General features: G+C 46.4%; 1 protein-coding gene across 3 annotated transcripts; it reads right to left on the bottom strand.

Annotated features, from left to right (window-relative positions):
- Positions 1-1,240: 1,240 nt before the first annotated feature.
- Dele1 (DAP3 binding cell death enhancer 1) lies at positions 1,241-13,688 on the bottom strand. Of its 3 annotated transcripts, none has more exons than XM_027927698.2 (13): positions 13,550-13,688; positions 12,656-12,770; positions 12,443-12,560; positions 10,290-10,437; positions 9,187-9,348; positions 8,856-8,944; positions 8,658-8,754; positions 6,855-6,997; positions 5,680-5,838; positions 5,493-5,585; positions 3,279-3,438; positions 2,555-2,670; positions 1,241-1,885 (listed from the first exon to the last, which is right to left on the bottom strand). In XM_027927698.2, the coding sequence occupies exons 1-12, from the start codon at positions 13,578-13,580 to the stop codon at positions 2,573-2,575; spliced, it is 1,413 nt and encodes a 470-aa protein (XP_027783499.2). In that variant the 5' UTR covers positions 13,581-13,688; the 3' UTR covers positions 1,241-1,885; positions 2,555-2,572. The 3 variants fall into 3 exon arrangements, with proteins under 3 accessions (XP_027783499.2, XP_027783498.2, XP_027783497.2); XM_027927697.2 differs by having other exon boundaries at positions 2,555-2,698; XM_027927696.2 differs by having other exon boundaries at positions 2,555-2,776.
- Positions 13,689-17,288: the final 3,600 nt, after the last annotated feature.

Genomic DNA, 17,288 nt, shown 5'->3' on the forward strand with positions numbered 1-17,288 from the left:
ATTTTAATGGCAGAAGCACAGCCGTTCCAGGGTCTGCCCATGAAGCCTATCCCCTGGGGCTGTATCAAGACCGCAGTCACTGCACAGCCACAGTTTTTGGTCCCCTGACATCTCTTATGACTTCCACCCTTCCCTCTCCACAGGGAGAGGCTCTTCCTTCTTAGATTGGTGAGCTCAGAAACATCCCACCCCACCTCAGGCATTGCAAACCGAGTCTGTTTAACTCAGCAGTGACTGGGCGGGAGGAGAGCAGCATTAGCCATCATTACAGGACACTGGGGGTCCACTGTCTGAACCACATACAGCCCTCAGGCACGGTCAGGGGAAGCAGAAGTCAGAGAGCCCAAAAATCCCCAGAGGGGAAGAAGCTAGCAAGCAGGGCTGCAGGGAGGGTAGATGGTGACATTTTCGAGGGTGCTCAGGAAGGACAACCTAAGGGAGGCAGGCTCTGTGCTCACATCAGCGAGGAACACACTGGGTTAACCACATTCTTACAGCAGGACTTCTTGGAACCTGGAATATGCTGATGTGTACTGTGAATCTATAAAAAGGGGACGTCTAATGCAGCGTTTCCCAAACTTATTTGACCACAGAAACCTTTTTTTTCTTTCTTTTTGGCAGAGAGATTAGCGCACTGCTTGGCTTAGAACTCTGCACGTGGAGCCTGTACCTTGTGCAGAGCACTGCCCTAAGTTCTGGAATACCAAGGAGCACTGTGTAGGGGAGGTGGCCATGTGAGAAGGGATGAGGATAATATGCAGGCAGCTTCGAGCAGGGATCAAGGGGTAGGGAGGCACTGGGGCTCCAATAGTCAACGTGGTATTGGAAAAGTGTGACAGAGACCACTCAGAGGTTGGGGAAGTGGGGGGTAGGCAGCAGAGGGAAAAGTAGACAACTCCCCCTCCAAGTTAAACTGGCCAGGCTGGCTGCTCTTTCCCATTCAAGCCGTCATCAGAGGCTGGTCCTAATTCCCTCCACCCCTTACCCTCAACCACATCTATGCTATTGAACTTGGGCTAACATCCAGAAGCCAGGGAACAGCTATTCACAAATTCAGTAATTGGAGTCATTAGCGTTGACTCAGAAATCATTTTTTTTCCTTAAGTCTCTCTCTTGGAGAAGCTTTTAAGACCCTTTAAATTGGTTAATGGAGAGTTTAGAGATGAGGATGGAGCCTTGGCTTTCAGCTCCCCCTGACCGTCTCCCTGGCCCTCCCCAACACATTCAAGAGAAAGACTGATGAGATAATCCACCATCTGCTTTATTAAGCACCCATACATTTCTGGCTCACCTTTCCCAATCGAGGACTCACAATCTACACTCTCTGGCTCCAAGTGCCCAATCTCCATTTATTCTCTCACAGCGGTAGGGCCATAATAATGCTTTCACGTAAAGTGACAGTGTAGACTAGTAGAACGTAAGGCTGGGCGGGGAGTCAGAAGGCTAAGTTCTCATACTGGCCTGGTGACGCATAAAGCCACTCAACCACGGGCATCACCTTGCCTCTGGGGTCTCAGCAAGAACCCAGGTCCTTTCCACAGTAAAACACCTGTGCTTCAGCCTGTAAGGTAGGAGGCAGGGCACACACTGCTGCTCTTGCTCTACAATTCAGGAGACAATGTCAGCAAGTCAGTCCACTGCTTCAAGATGACATGGCCAGGCAAGCAGTCTGAGCCAAAACCTGGGTTCTTCGCACACTTTCTTCTTCTTACGGTGCTGGGAGCTGCTCAGGGTTGGGGGGAAGGTGAGTGAATAACTGGCCTCTTCTTTGGGACTCTAGCTTTGATATCTCTGAGCATTGACAGGTTCCCTCTTCAGGGCTGAGGTGAGGACTGAAGAAGCCAAGCAGATCCACGTCGGCATTTAGGCAGGCAAGAAACTCCTTCTGCCCAAACCAAATGTGAAAGGAGAACCATGACAAATCCATTGGGGATGAACAAAGACCAGTGTTGGAGCTAGTCCCAGGGATGTCCTGATGTGTCGTTTCCCAAGTATTAGCCACTCATAGCACCACCCCCATAATTTTTGCCAGCTCTTTGGATCTCTATTCGTTTAAATTGACCTCTCCCCCTTTTGAAGTTAGCTTTATAAATATCTGTAAAAACTATGGATCAATATGACATCATCTTTTATATTATACATTAACTATATAACTACTAAAATCCTCCTGTGCATCACTAGAGTCACACAATTCAGATGATGGCCAGAGATGGTGCAGTATAAGTGTGAGGAAAATTCGGCATGGGATGGAGAAGGTGAGGGACTGGCTCAGAGACAGGCTAAGGTGAGGAGCAGGGTCCCTGGAATCTCCAGTGGATTTTCACAAGTCACTGAATGCATCCTTTTGGTGAACGGATCAGAAATGACTGAGAACAGAATGCTCATTCATGAGGCTACCAAGTGAGGGGAAAGGTCAAAGTCATTGATTAACCATGCATTTGATAAAGTTGGGGACCTGGCTCCCTCTGGGGAAAGGGACTTTGACACCCTATTTTTATCATCCAGCCTCCTGTTCCTCACCCCCAGGCCCTTAAGTAACTGTGTTTGATCTCACCTTAGCCAAAACCCAGTCTTACAAGACTCCTTTCCAATGTGGGAAGAACCCTGCTGGAGGCTCCATGGCTGGATCCAAAATGCCCACTTCTGCAGAGGAGGCCAAGGTTCCCTGTGCTGGAGGCATGAGGGAGGCCTGAGGCACCTGCCAGCAGAGTGTTCAGGCTGCAGAGGGAGGGGCTGGAGAAAGATTTCGGTGCTGCTGGGTGGCTGGGCCCTGGGGCTACAAGAAGGGGTAAGAGCAAGGCTTACTCACCCGGTATTCTCCAGTATTCTCCGACTCCTATTTTGGAGCAAGAACTTTTTAAAGGACTTGGTTCCCCTGGCACTGTTAACCCAGCCCCGCTCTAGTGACTCACGAGTGAGCAGGACTCCCAGAGCCCAAGAAGGGTAATTCAATAGCCTCAGGGCACTGGCTCTCCAGAGAAGCCTTCAGAGCAGCCACCATTTGTTCAATAGCTACTGTGTATCAGGCTGTGCTAAGCCCTTTATCATCATCTCATTTAATCCTTACAAGCTAATGAGTGAGGTACTATCACCCTGATTTTCAGAGGTGAAGAAACAGGCTGAAAGACATGGAGACCCAGTTCAGTACAAGGAGAGGTTAACACTCCAAGAGCTGTGCTCTTAACCACCATTGAGGCCGGACATGACAAGAAGACTCTTGTCTGCCACAGGGTGGGTGCTGAGCTCAGTGGAGGAACCATCTGGCTTTGACTTTGTACCTGCTGTCTCTGTGGAAAAGAGGGTGCGCAGCCTCTCCTGGGCAGGCTTGTTTCCCAGAGCCGCTGACTGCTGGTAACATCTCACGGCCTCTCCCAGATTCCTCTGCACACCAAGGCCCTTCTCATAGCAAATTCCCAAGTGGTACCTGCTCTGTGAGTCCTAAAGGAGAAAATGGATAGACATACAGACACACGTGCAGGACTGAAAAACTGTAAGGCTCAGCCAGGAGGTGGAGTCAGGCATGCTGGGGCTTCACCCACGCAGGGTCAAGGGCCAGCCCGGGCCCACCCCATTCCAAGGGATCTCAACCATGAAATGCCAGAGGCCCAGAGCCTGCCCAGCCTAGAGAAGACTGGATCCCTCCACCCAGGAGATTCCAGACAGAGTGGTGAGGAGGCTTCTTTTGCTGAGGCTGCCTGAAAGAAGACTGCAGCCCTTATGGGAAACCTGGGAGTCAGGCTCCTGCATTCTCCTGAAAGAGCAGAAGGCAGTGATGGAAGATCAGCTTCCCAAAGGCCCTGTGTGCCCTCCTGAGTCTCTGCCCAAGAGGTCTGCGGAGCAGAAACGACAGAGTTTAGAAACAGGCTGAAAGACATGGAGTTTAGCTCTGAGTCCTCTCTCCTGAGGACAATGCTCCTCAAAGGCAGAACAATTAGTGGTTACAAACCTGGCCTGTGCAGCCGGGTTCTAATCTTGACTCTACCACTTATCATCTGAGTAACCTAAGACATGTTACTCTACATCTCAGTGCCTCGGGTTCCTCACCTATAAAGTGGAGTTTAGTAACTGTACTACCTTATTAGTTTGCTATGTTACTCTGTGAAAAGTGCTTAGATGAGTGCTGTTATTATTATCATCCCCTTTAATTGCCCACATCATTCATCCCTCCCTATTAGAATATTTTCATCATATCCCAAGTTAAAATAAGACACCTTGTAGACTCCCAACTATGGTCCCATTTCTCTTTTATCCTCTGCAGTCATTTTGTTGCTACACATTATGCCCCCACTTCTGTTATACACAGGCCAAAGTCTCGGCAACAGAGTAGCTTTGGGGCTACAAGCCAGGTTAGAACACAGCGTGGGCTTAAGTAAGCTAAGCACCCACCCCAGCAACACTGAAAACCCAAGGAGACACCATTCCCTGTAGGTGGGAAAAGGGTGAGGTCAGTATCCCAACTGACCATATGGATGACAGACATCCTTTGTACACTTTTCTTCTTGGTCTGCTGTCTGACTCTAGCCAGCCAGGGTGCCCCCAGGTGTGCCCAGCACATGGACTGCAGGCCCACTTAGCCTGAAGAAGGTTGGGGGGGGGGGGTGGCTCTTGCAAGGAAAAGCAGACATAGTGCCAGGTAATGGCTGGGGACACTGGTCCCCTTTTGATACTTACTATATATACTTTGAACAACACAGAGTGGACAAGAAAAAGTATTCTAATGTCTAAGAGTTCAGTAAAGCTATCAGGGTATTGAAAAGAATTTGGTGTTTCATAATGACATAAAGCTTTAAGATTTCCTGCATTAAAAGTAGCTGTTATAGCTCAGTACATCCCAAACCCAACTAACTATTTATTCCCTTGTAATATTTGGAAACATCCCATGGAACTACTTACTGCTCTATTGAACAAACTCTGGACTAGCACAACTGAATGCCAAGGCCCCCAGTTCATAGAAAACCAGAAATTCCTTTTCCCACAAAGTGCTCAGTGTGTCCACCAGGTGTATCTGACTCCTGGCGACTACCACAACTTGCACAGATGCACTCATCATGGGAATAGCTTACAAAGCATCCTCATATCTGTTACTGCGGTTAGATTTTGATTCTTTCAACAACCCTGTGAAGTTGTAGACAGGTGAGGAAGGCACCATTATATTAGTTTTAAAGATGGGTAAACAGGTTTGAGTCGAGAAGTGAGTGGCTCAGTAATGTGCTAATAAATGTTCAACAACTGGATGGGCAGGAAGGAATCCTACTTTGCAGCATTCAGCAAGGTGTGTCAGTAAATACTGCCCCCAGGGCTGATTTTCACCTGCAGCATAGCACTGGACCTGCCCGGTGGTCACAGAACAAGTACACCAGAGCTAAGGCTTAGAGCCAAGCCAAAGCTCCTTGCAAACAATTTTGTAAGCACAGAACTCAGTACCAGTTCCCAAACCCCTTCTCTGATCAGGCTCAATATCCCAACATGTCTGGCTTCCAGAGATCTCATACCCCATTGTTGGCTGCAAGCCAAAGATATTTCACAGCTCTCTGCTCATCCAGGTGTGGCTCCTTGGTGAAAAGCACCCCGAGGAAAGCCTGGGCCTACAGACAAGGAGAAAGGAAGATGACATCTTGGTCACTTTAGAGGATCCACATGCTCCAGACAGTTAGGATAGACCCTGCTAATGGCACTCACCTCTCTCAATCCCGAGTCTGCAGCTTGCTTCAGCATGGACACTGCCCTCTGCCGCTCAGGGTCTTGTGAGGAGGCTGGGTCTTGCAGTAGGCACCTGGCATAGCGGTATTGAGCCAGGCTATGGCCCTGGCTGGCAGCCAGTTGGTAATAAAGAATTGCCTGGGGCAAAGGGAGAAATATCCAGTCTGCTGGTAACTCTATAAGCACCTTATTCTTTGAGTGAAATTTTCAAAAAAATCATTTAAATAATACATAGTCATTATAGATTAGTCAGATAAGCCAAAACTTAAAAATAGAAACTAAAATCCTGAGAAATCCTGCCTCCAAAAGATCATTCTCTGTTAAATTATTGTTTTGGTTTTTTTTTTGCAGACCACGGATTGAATTCAGGGGCACTCAACCACTGAGCCTCATCCCCAGCCCTATTTTGTATTTTATTTAGAGACAGGGTCTGAACTGCTACCTTTTGCTGAGCCTGGCTTTGAACTTGTGATCCTGCCTCAATCCCAGAGCCGCTGGGATTACAGGTGTGCACCACGATACCCGGCTCTCTGTTAAAATTTTAGTATATAGGTTTGAAGATTTCTTCCCATAGATGTGTATTACATATGCACACACAAACAGAAGGAGAGGGGGAGAGAGAGAGACAAGAGATATGAGAAAGAGAGAGTGAGAGAGAGAAAATAGTATCATACTACTTATTTTATAACCTTTTACTTAACAAGACACTATGAATATATTTCCCTGTCAATAAATATCGATCTATCACATCATTGGTAAGGCCCATAGATTTAATTTGCCAGTTCTCAATGAAAGAATTTTAAGATGGTTTCCCCTTTCTTGCCTACATATACAATTAAAAGAAACACATTCATGTTTATTTTTGTGTACTTATCTTTTTTAGAATGATCCCATTTTTTAAGGGCTGTTTTGGGCTCTTGAGGGTATAGGTACAAGGAAGAAAAGCAAGATCCCTGTCCTGCCAGAGCTTTGAGTCTAAATTCCTGGAAGTTAGGAGCTTCTTTTTTAAATTTTTTTCTTTACAGCGAGCTGCAACCAAGTCAGGAAAAGAAGCTGGACTTTCCCTCATCCCTGCCAACTACTCATTTCTGGAGATCATGCTGGGCAGCTCAGCACAGGAGACAGGACAGGTCTGGAGGCAGAAGGGACAGTACCTTGTTGAGGTCCCTGGGGGTGCCTCTGCCATGCTCGTGACACAAGCCCACGTTGTACTGTGCTTTGCTGTAGCCATGGTCTGCAGCTTTCTGGAAGTAAGAAAAGGCTGCTATGTAGTCCCCGTTCCTCATATTCTCTATCCCTATAAAAAAGCACAGGGCATAAACACAACTTCCTCTGTGAAATGTCCTACATTCTCAACCAGACACACTCGGCTCCCTACCGCATCCCAGGCTCGCTCTTCTTTGTGCTACACATCAGCATATGTTTCCATCTTCCAATTTCTCATTGGTTTACCATAGACAACAGTGGGTTCGGCCCTCCCATAAACCATCCCTCCCTTTGGTAATAACATTCTGATTTCCCTTTAGGAACAATGCTGTCTATGTACCCGTGCATGAGACCCTCTCAGGAATCTGAATCTTGATCAGGTTGGGATAAGGAGGGGAGAGAGCTCTTGTAAGTTTATTCTGATAGCAGCTGTGGAGATACTGTCTAATGGTTGCGGCCCCTTGGGTCTTTGGAGTTTCCCTGATTCCTGTCCTGAGGCTTGGCAGGTCAAAATTTTCCTTTTGGCCTTATGTGAGCCAGAGTGGATTTAAATAGCTTATAACCAATGAGCCACACCTGACACAAGTGACACTTCTTATCTTATAGTAATGAAGCCAGCCAATACCTGCACGCAGGTGCATCCAAACTCAAACTCACACATCACCCAAACAAAAAGGAAATAGGAAAGGAGTAGGGAATAGCCAATTCTCAACTTTGCTCAAACTGTTTCCTGCCTGGGACCCCTCGGTCCACCTCCACCATCAGGCCTCCCGTCTCATTGCTGTTCTAGAATCTTCTGACCACACTCAGGCTTTACACAATTTTTTGGCACTTTACTAATATACCAAATTTTTCCCTATAAAATAAACTGCTTTAAGAATACAAGTCCTGTCTCCTCAATTAGATTGCAAAATCCTAGAGGCAGAGCAGGAAAAAAAAAGAATGTAGGAGAAATAACTTTGCATAGGGTGAAAGCTCTATACAAATGCAAAATATGATTATAGCTTATGCTGCTTTTGTGTTCTGCCACAGTGCTTAGCACTTGCTGAATAAATGAATATATGAATGAAGGAATGGACAAGAAAATTCTGAGACTGCCCATCAAGATCACAAAAAACTAATGAGGGAGAAACCAGGTTTCATTCAGCCAGCAGTGAATTAAGGTTGCCTCCCCGCTGCCTGACAACTCACTGTCCAAGGTTCACAGAGCCCTCTGTCCTTAGGGAGAGGACTTGAGGGGACAAAGGAGCCCACCCTGTCACCAGTCCCCACACTGGCTCCATCAGTAACCCTGATCCTTCTACTCTTCTCATTTCCTCTTCCTTTAACCTTGTGTTTTAACTATTTTCTCATACTTAAAGAATTTTCAGGGAAGCACATGGTCATTCAGCTGCCTGACAGGTGTGGCCTACACTCTGGATCATACAACTCCCTACAAGGTCATGTCCTTAAAGGGAAGGAGTGGTCCTTCAGCTTTTCCTACCTTCCCCCTTCCAGTGACTTAATCCATGGATCAGAAGGTAGCAGCCAGAATAGCCAAACTGAACCTCAGGATGAGAGGTAGTTTTAAGAATGTCAGAGCACATGTGAACATGAATGGGTCCCTGACATCACTGAGCAGGTCCTAGATTGGTCTACCTACCTGGGAGAAAATTACATCTCTTGTCTAAACCACTTCCGACCCTGACTGTATTCCACCTACCAAATACCCCTTCCATTGTCCCACCCTCCTGCAGGGTCTCTCCAGTTACCCAGGAAGTTGAAAGCGATGGAAACACTGAGCTGGAAGAGCTGCTGAATGGACATCACGGCCTCCTCAAGGGGGAGAGGTTTTGACTTATCTTGTTCCTGGGGAAGAAATATCCAGATGCATCAGAAGATGGCTCATTGGGATGGCCCTTCCCCCAGAGAATGCTGTGAGGATCCAGGTGGCCAAAATTAGATAATACCTTCTTTTCACAAGTGGGCTGAGGCTGGGCTGGCTTTGTCTTGGGCTCAAAGCTACTGCTGTCATACAGGAAATCAAACTTACTGGGACCTGCAAGGGAAAGATACCCAGCCAGTGTGAGGGAGAAGACTGCTACTTCCTTTACCCTCCCAGTCTGCCCAGCCTCTCCGTCCAGCACCCATCCAGGGTTCAAAAATAACTGAATCATCCCAGAAAGCAAGAAACTTCACAGGAATGACAATTCCCTTATCTGGCAATATACAGCAACAAGCACCCATCTGCCCAGCTCCCCCTAAGCCACCCTCTACCCATTTAAGGAGGTGAGAATATACCTTCCTCAGGAGGCTCCTGAAGACCAGTTGTTCTCAAGGAGCTAGGCAAGGAAAAGTTTCTGAACTGAGCCGAGAGTTCTTCCTGGCCCAGCCTGGGTTCCCTGAGGCCAATACATCTGGGAACTGGGCCATCAGGACCAGGGAGAACATGTCTCCTTAGTGCTGGAAAGAGTCAGCAAGAACAGTCAGGTCAGAGGGGAAAGTTCAGATTGACAGAGTCCTCCCTGAGGTTTTAGGAGTCAGAGGAAGAATTCTGAAACTCCTGGGACATCTCCTTCCCATTTTTCCTTCTGCATTTCCTTTCTGGACTCCCTCCAGGACCCATATTTATGCTGATCTTCCATCCGGAGCATAAATCACTCCTCTGCTTGAATTATTTCAGTATCAGGGAAGTATTGACCTATTCACAGTGTAGCCCCAGCACCTAGCACCTTTGTTTAATGGCAATGTTGGTAATGATTATAAGCATAATAAGAGCAAGAATTTAAACTGATAATTACCAAGCACTTATTATATGCTAGGCATTGGTCTAAGTCCTTGACATATATTAGCTCATTTAGTGTTCCTAAGTAACCTCTACAATGGAATTTATTATTATTACACCATTTTCTAAAGAAAGAAACTGAAACATGGGAAAGTAAAAAGTGGCTTGTTCAGAGACACAGGGCTATATGCATAGAACTGGGGCGTGAACCCTTATAATCTGACTTCAGAGCCTCAACCACTAGGCTATATGGCTTCTGTACCATGGCACATAATACATACTCAATAAAGATTCACTTCATGGATGAGTGACAGAATGACTGACCAGAGAATCACCTAACTTGCTGAGGGTCAGGCAGGAAGCCACACCCAGGATTCTAAAGGACTCTGGACTTGGGAGCTCCATGGGAGGTGATGGGAGGACAGGGAGGGACACAGAAGGGCAGGTGTGGCCCACACCCTGGGTGGACAGAACTTCCCCACATTCCCCTTCCTCTGACTTCAGATAGGAAAGGCAAGGAGCTGCCGATGGCTCTTTTCCTGAGGTGTGTCCAGAGAGCTTCCTGGCCTAGAGAAACTCCCAGCATAGCCCCCCTCCTGCTCCAGGACTGAGAACTCACAGGAGTGCGGGTGCCACCAGGGAGAAGAGAGGAAACGATCCAGGGGACTGTGCCAAGAGCAGCGTTCTGCTCGTCGAGGTCCTGCTGGCAGGGATGCCTGGAAGTGAATCTGCCTCGCCAGCTGCAGGGCCAGCACGGCCAGAGTGCCCTGGGAAAGAGCACATCAGGACATGGTCCCCCACCAGTCAACTCCTTCAGAGCTGGCCTTCAGCTCCCCCATCATTTCCTCGGGAAGCCTTTCCTGACTCCCGCTGGGCAGCTCCCCTGCTCACAACATGCAAACTTTTCCTCTTGTACTTAATAAGCATCACTACAATTACTCATCTGTTGCTCCTGTTAGCATAACAAAGGCAGGGACTGTACATGCTTTGCTCACCAATGTATCCCTGGTTCCCAGCACAGTGCTAAGCTATAGTATGGGCCTAATAAATGCACACTAAATAAATGCACAACTAGTAACTGAACAAAGAAAAATCTAGGCAAGCAAAAAGATGATGCAGTAAGTTGGAAATGATGCACATTTCCAGCTGCAGGCTTGTGGAAGGTGTCTCTTTCTCTGACAGGTCGGCAAAAGACCTGAGCTACCTCTTAACCCAGTGCCTGCTTGGTTTTCCCTGTCTCCACTCCTGTCATGCTCAGGGAGGGATGCCCAAACACTTGTCTGTTGCAATAGGTACTGTTTCTACCCTGGGGAAGCTTATATCTTGTATAAGAAAAAGAAATACAATAATTTGCAATTATGCTAGATGCCAAAAACAAAACAAATTGTGAGGTTACAAAGAATGTAAGAGGAAAGCCTGATAAGGAGTCATGAAAAGCCTTCCTATAGGGGTGATGTATGAACTAAGTTCAGAAGAAAGAGAAGGCAGCAGTACTGTGAAGAAAGGGACAAGTATCCATCGCACTGGGGACAGCTTGTATGTAGGCCCTTTCATATGGACAGTAGTACAGAGCCCAGTGATGATATAAGGCCCTCTGGAATCCAGGCCTAGTTCACAAAAGGACTTGGTGTGGAACTATACTAGGGCTCAGATCTTTGGCAAAATGGAAAAACGTTCCCCTCTCTAGGGTATATGCCCCTAGTCTTCAAAAACCCAGAGAATGGTATACCATCATAGAAATATCCCAGACTCAGCTGATGACACCAATTTACAGGTTTAAAAAAAAAAAAAAAAAAAATGAGGGGCTGGGGTTATGGCTCAGTGGTAGAGCGCTTGCCTAGGCACTGGGTTCAATTACCAGCACCACATATAAATAAAGAACAAAATAAAGGTATATCAACATCTAAAAAAAATATTTAAAAAAAAATGAGGCTCAAAGAGGTCAAGTCAATTGCCTAAATGCACAGCATGAAAGTAGTGGGGATGGGATGTGATAGACACAAGTGATACATGTGTCAACTTCATTCACAATACCTTATAAGCTGAACCTCTACCTGAAAATTTGCCCAAAAGACAAAGGTTCTGCCCTATTATACTTAGTGTTTACTACAGAGCACCTAACTTTCTAGATTCTGTAGTAGGTACTTTTACAAGTCATTGTAGCTGAAGTGATACAGCCTGAACTCCAGAGTTAAATCTGGAGTAAATACAGTGACTTGGAAGGCTGAGACAGGAGAATTGTAAATGCAAGGCAGTTTCAGCAACTTAGTGAGATAGTGTCTCAAAACAAAAAATTAAAAGGGCTGGGAAGGGAGGTTGATGGTAAAGGACCCCTGGGTTCAATCCCCAATACAAAAAAAAAAAAAAAAAATTACATTTTTCTTTGTGTAAGACTTTTGCAATGATGTTAAACAAAATAACACATGTATAATAGTTTACATTAGTATGTAATGATATTTATTATTATTTACTGTAAGATCCATGAAAGCAAGAATTATATCTACCTTGTTCTCTGCTATGTCCCCTAGTGCCAAGAAAAAATGCCTGGCTCAGAGGTTTTAGATAAATGTTTAATGAATAAAATGAGGGCTAAATACACACCAAGGGTACAGGGTGTGATACTACCTTCATGAATATACTCCAGTGTCATGGGTTCCTCATTGTGTAGACACAATGATGGCCTTGCTCTCCTTTCTAGACTTGGCTACTCTTCCATGCAGGATCATTCTCATCCATGCTGAAGGTAAAGGACAGGATTGGGGGATGCCTTACCCATGAGATGGCATCCCACAGGGTATTTGGGGAGACACGAGCAGACATCCACTGGAAGACATTCTTCCATCCATGGGACTTTGGGCCCCTGCTTGTACTAGGGCCATGGTGGCCTGACCTAGATGATATAATTAGAAACTATCAAGTTCTGTCCAAAACGGGGGCAAAGGAATGCCAGAGGAGAAGATGGGTGACAGAATGGCAGTGTCTCACCTGTCAAGGTTGGGCAAAGGGACCAACAAGGTGGAGGAGGTCGCTTGAGGCACATCTGAGCTGTTGGTCTTGGGGGTCACACCCCGGAGGTGAGGTCCCAACAGACGGGGAAGTGCTGTGCAGAGAAACAAGGATCAGTTACTAAAACAGGAACAAGACGGAAGCCAAGTGGCCCCAACAAAGTATTATCTCCGGAAACACAGGAATCACTGGCATCTGCCTCTACAGTGTTTTCTTATTTCTTTTTTTTTTTTTTTTCTTTTTTTTTTTTTTTTTCAGTGCTGGTGATTGAATTCAGGACCTCATCCATATTAAACAAGCAGTCTACCACTAGCCACATCCCCAGCCCTTGCACTGGTTCTCATGGAAATCTTTAGCCTAGTGGGGATTCTAAGGTGCCACCCCAGAAAAAAAAAAAGAAGGCTCTCAGGATGAGATAATAATAAATATCATAAATATAATAAGGAATACACTCTGAAAAAGTTCACCCAGGCGATTCTAATGCCCTCTATGGGTGACAACCTTTGCTCTATGACCACACATCCACACACTCTTGCCCAGTCTCTAAATCTCTCCTTTGTTCATTGGTTTCATTACTTCACAGCCTCTAGTTCTTTCATTGACTCCTCCCCTTCCTAGAGCTCCACCCATTTCCTTGGGTCTAAGCTCCGCCTTCTTCTCTAAGCTCTTCTAAGCTCCTTCTTCTTCTCACTTTACTGCACAACTCAAATTCCAACATCACCTGACTTCTTAGACGTAGCCCCGCCTCCTTAAGGCCCCGCCTTCCTCCAGTCTAGCCCCGCCCACTGTCGCTTTGGCAGTTTCCTTGCGCCCCTTTCCTCCAGTTCAGAGTCTCTGCGGCCTTTGGGCGCTAGCAGATGGGGTGCCCCTTACCTCGGCCCAGGAGACCCGTCAGTCGCCACATGTCGCCAGCACCATAGAGACCGCGCAGCCGAAAAAGCCAGGCCAAACCATGGGACAGCCGCTAGAGCGGCCGCTGTGGTGTCCCGAGTGGGGAAATCCCCACGCGACTCTTGAGCCGCCAATTAGAAAAGAGCTCCACCGGAAGGACGGCCCTCAGCGAGAGGAAGTGGAGGATGTGGGCGTATCTGGGGCCATTCGGGGGGGGGGGGGTGAACCGCGACAAGGGCGTGGGGGTGTGGGCCCGGGAAAGAGCTGTCATTTGCCACCCCCACTGGAGAGAGGACAGCGCGCCGACCCGGGGATCGCAGGTGGCCATTGAGGCAGGGCTGGAACGACTGCGGTGGAGCAAGAGGACCTTGTAGACACCGCGGAGCCGCCGAAGAGGAAAAGACTCCCCAGGCCCAAGGCTTAAGGAGGCCAAGTGGATCTAGGCCGGAGAAGAGCCTTAGGGCCCCACGGAAGAAGCTAGCAGTCCCAGCTTCCCGCTCGAGGCCATCGTTTAGCGATGCCAGGCCCCGACCCCACCGTAGCCATGAGAAATGCAGGGTTTCAATTCTTAGATTCTAGCTGTGGCTCAGCTTTGTCGCACTGTGTAACCTAAGGCCTACTCCTTCCCTTATCAGGGCCTCAGTCTGTGTACCACGATGGGGTCAGGTGGAATAGTCTCCCCTGGTTCTTCATGGTGTAACAGGCTGAGACTCTGATTTGCTCCTTTCAAAATCCCAAGAGCAGCCAGCCACATGCCCTGTTAATCAGAGCCCATGTCTGCAGACCCAGCCAATGTTAAGTGTGTTCTTTTGAGAGAAATAGCTCTCCTTTCACTATATTTGAATCCATTAAATAAAAGAGCTCAAATTAAAATGTAAGATGTTCAGACTTAGACTTCTTGTCCTCTTTCCCCCTTTTCGGTGAGTGTAAGTCTCTAGGGTGAGAGAGTACTGAAGGTAACTACTTTTAAACCCAGGCATGTGGTACAAAATTTATGTTCATTTGTTAAACAGTTTTTGAGCCCAAAGTCAGCTGCCATTCTAGGATCTGAGAAATCAGTTGAATAAGGAACTTCTGTGACCTTCAGGAATACATGATCCAGTGGATTAGAGTGGATGATGGAGTCCCACAAATCTGAGTTTGATTCCCAGCTTTCTCATTTTCTAGCTTTATTATATTGTGCAGGTTCCTTAATCACACCAAGCCTCTTCTTCTTCATCTATAAAATAGAGAAAGTAATACCTCATGCAATTGTTGTGAGGCTTAAATAAAATAAAAGTTCCTGGCATGTAGTAAGAGCCGAATCAATGTAAATTGCTATTATGGTTGTGGAGGAGGTGAGTAGGCAAATGTATTAGATAACATTGTAATAGAAGCATGAGCAATGGATTGTGGGATGTACCATGGAAAGATTCAGAAAAGTGGTTGCATTTGAGCTGGGCCTTTAAATATAAGTAAGAATTTATGAGGTAGAGATGAGAAAAAATAATTGTAAGCAGAAAAACTGTGAATAAAGGTCCAGGAGTTTGAATATTGGGGAACTATTCAGAAATAACTTGATTTGAAATTTGGGGCAGTTACCTTTCATATTCCTTGTGTTGGCTGCCTCAACAAGTTCTCTGGTTCAGCTGTGTTCTTCCTGGGACTTTGGTGCCCTTCCTTTCAACCTGTCTGTACTTGGCTTTCTTTTCCAAGGGTCAGCCCAATCCTCAACTGTTTGAGACCTCCCTGCTTTCTGCTTTTCCCATTCTTGTAGCACTTAATTTCTTACTACATGGTTTAGCAGTAATTACATGTTGTCCAGTTATTTAATGACCTCATTTGTGTAAGTCTAGTCTCCCCAGTTCTCCAGGGCAGAGATAGCATTTTCCTATTTTGTGTCCTATATGGGGCTGACATAAACTAAGTCCACAGAATATGTTCAAGCAATGCCTGTTGACGACCGGATACCTTGTGCTGATGGTGATATAGCCACGTGTACCAGAGCCCAATTATGGGATTTACTGATTTGAATGGAAATGTCTTCACTCCACATGCACACATTCATTCAGTGTTCTCTCTGTTTGAAGCTAGTTAAAAGGTTTTGAAAGAGAGGATCTGAGAAGACACATGTGTAAGGTGCTTGTTGCCATGTATAAAATGGCATTATGGCATCTTGATGCCAGAGAACAAGGGATAGATGTCAGGGGCAGCTGGCCTCCTCACTGGGATACCAGGAGCACTGTCAGGAATGGCAACTTTGTTTCCTTGAGCTTTGGATTTGCCTGAACTGCCCAGGCTCCAAACCATCAGCCATTCTCTTCTGTTCCCCAAACTGTGGTTGGATTGTGGCACAGAGTCAGGTTGATTCAATCCCTCTTCAAAGGTAAGCTATCTTACACTGGGAACCTATTGTCCAGGTACCCAGTTAATCACCTCTTGTGATAAATACTCGTGCTACTGTGTATTCAGTGAATGTTCTAGACTTTTGTTATTGCTTTCGTTTTTGTAGACATTCTTAATTTGCATTAATCAAGTATATGAGAGCTTAATTCAGTGTTAGAGAATGTTCTGAATGTATAACAACTTTAAAAATGGCTGTGATCCCTGCCCTCACAGAGAAAATAGTGTAGTGGGGCAAAGTCAGTAGGCAATTAAAATACAGAATGGTGTTTTATTTATTTATTGCAACACAACAAATAGTGCAACGATCATTTTATTAATCTCTCACAGTTCTGCAAGTTGACTGGGCTCAGCTGGGCAATTCTGCTAGTCTCTCTTGGGGTCTTAAGAGGTTGCAGTCAGATGGCAGCAGAAGCAGGAGTTGTATGTAGATAAGTGGTACACTGGAAAGACAGGGCCTCATTTTCTCTCCATGTAGTCTCAGGGCCTCTCTGCTCTACATGGCCTCTCCAGCTGGGTAGCAGAACTTACAGGATGGCTCAGAGCTTCCGAAATTACCAAAGTGGAAGCTGCCAGGCTCCTTAAAGCTTAAGCCTAGAACCAATATGGCATCACTTCTGTACTCTGTTGTTATAGCAGTTTACAAGGCCAGTTCAGAATCAAAGTGAGAATGAAAGACATAAGGTGGGAAGTTGGTTCTTTGGATACTACCAAATTCTACAGTGTGGGGAATGTACAGGTGCTATTGGAGTTGGGCACGGTGGCACACACCTGTAATCCCAGCAACTCAGGAGGCTGAGGCAGACAGATCTTGAATTTAAAGCCAACCTCAGCAACTTAGCTAGGCCCTGCCTCAAAATAAAATACAAAAAAGACTGGGATGTGGCTCAGTGGTAGAGTGCCCCTGGGTTCAATCCCCAGTACCAAAAAATAATCTTTCTCTCTCTCTCTCTCTCTCTCTCTCTCTCTCTCTCTCTCTCACACACACACACACACACACACACACACACACACACACAGCACTATTGGAACAAGGAGAGACCCAGACCTAGGCATGGAAGTTGGGAAGACTCCGAAGCAGCTGCATCTACAATGACCAACCTGAATGGTGAGGATTAGGAACTAGCCAGGTGATGATGAAGGGAAGGTACAGTACAGGAAAAGGAAATAGCTGATGCAAAGTCCCAGGGAGACACAGAAAACACAGCTTCGCAAAGAAAGCACAACTTAAGATCACTGTGAGCCAGCCAGATTACACACCTGTAATCCCAGCGGCTAGGGCGGCTGAGACAGGAGGATCTCAAGTTTAAAGCCAGCCTCAGCAAAAGCAAGGTGCTGA

This window comes from Marmota flaviventris, chromosome 5 (assembly GCF_047511675.1).
Source record: "Marmota flaviventris isolate mMarFla1 chromosome 5, mMarFla1.hap1, whole genome shotgun sequence".
NCBI classification, from domain to species: Eukaryota; Metazoa; Chordata; class Mammalia; order Rodentia; family Sciuridae; genus Marmota; species Marmota flaviventris.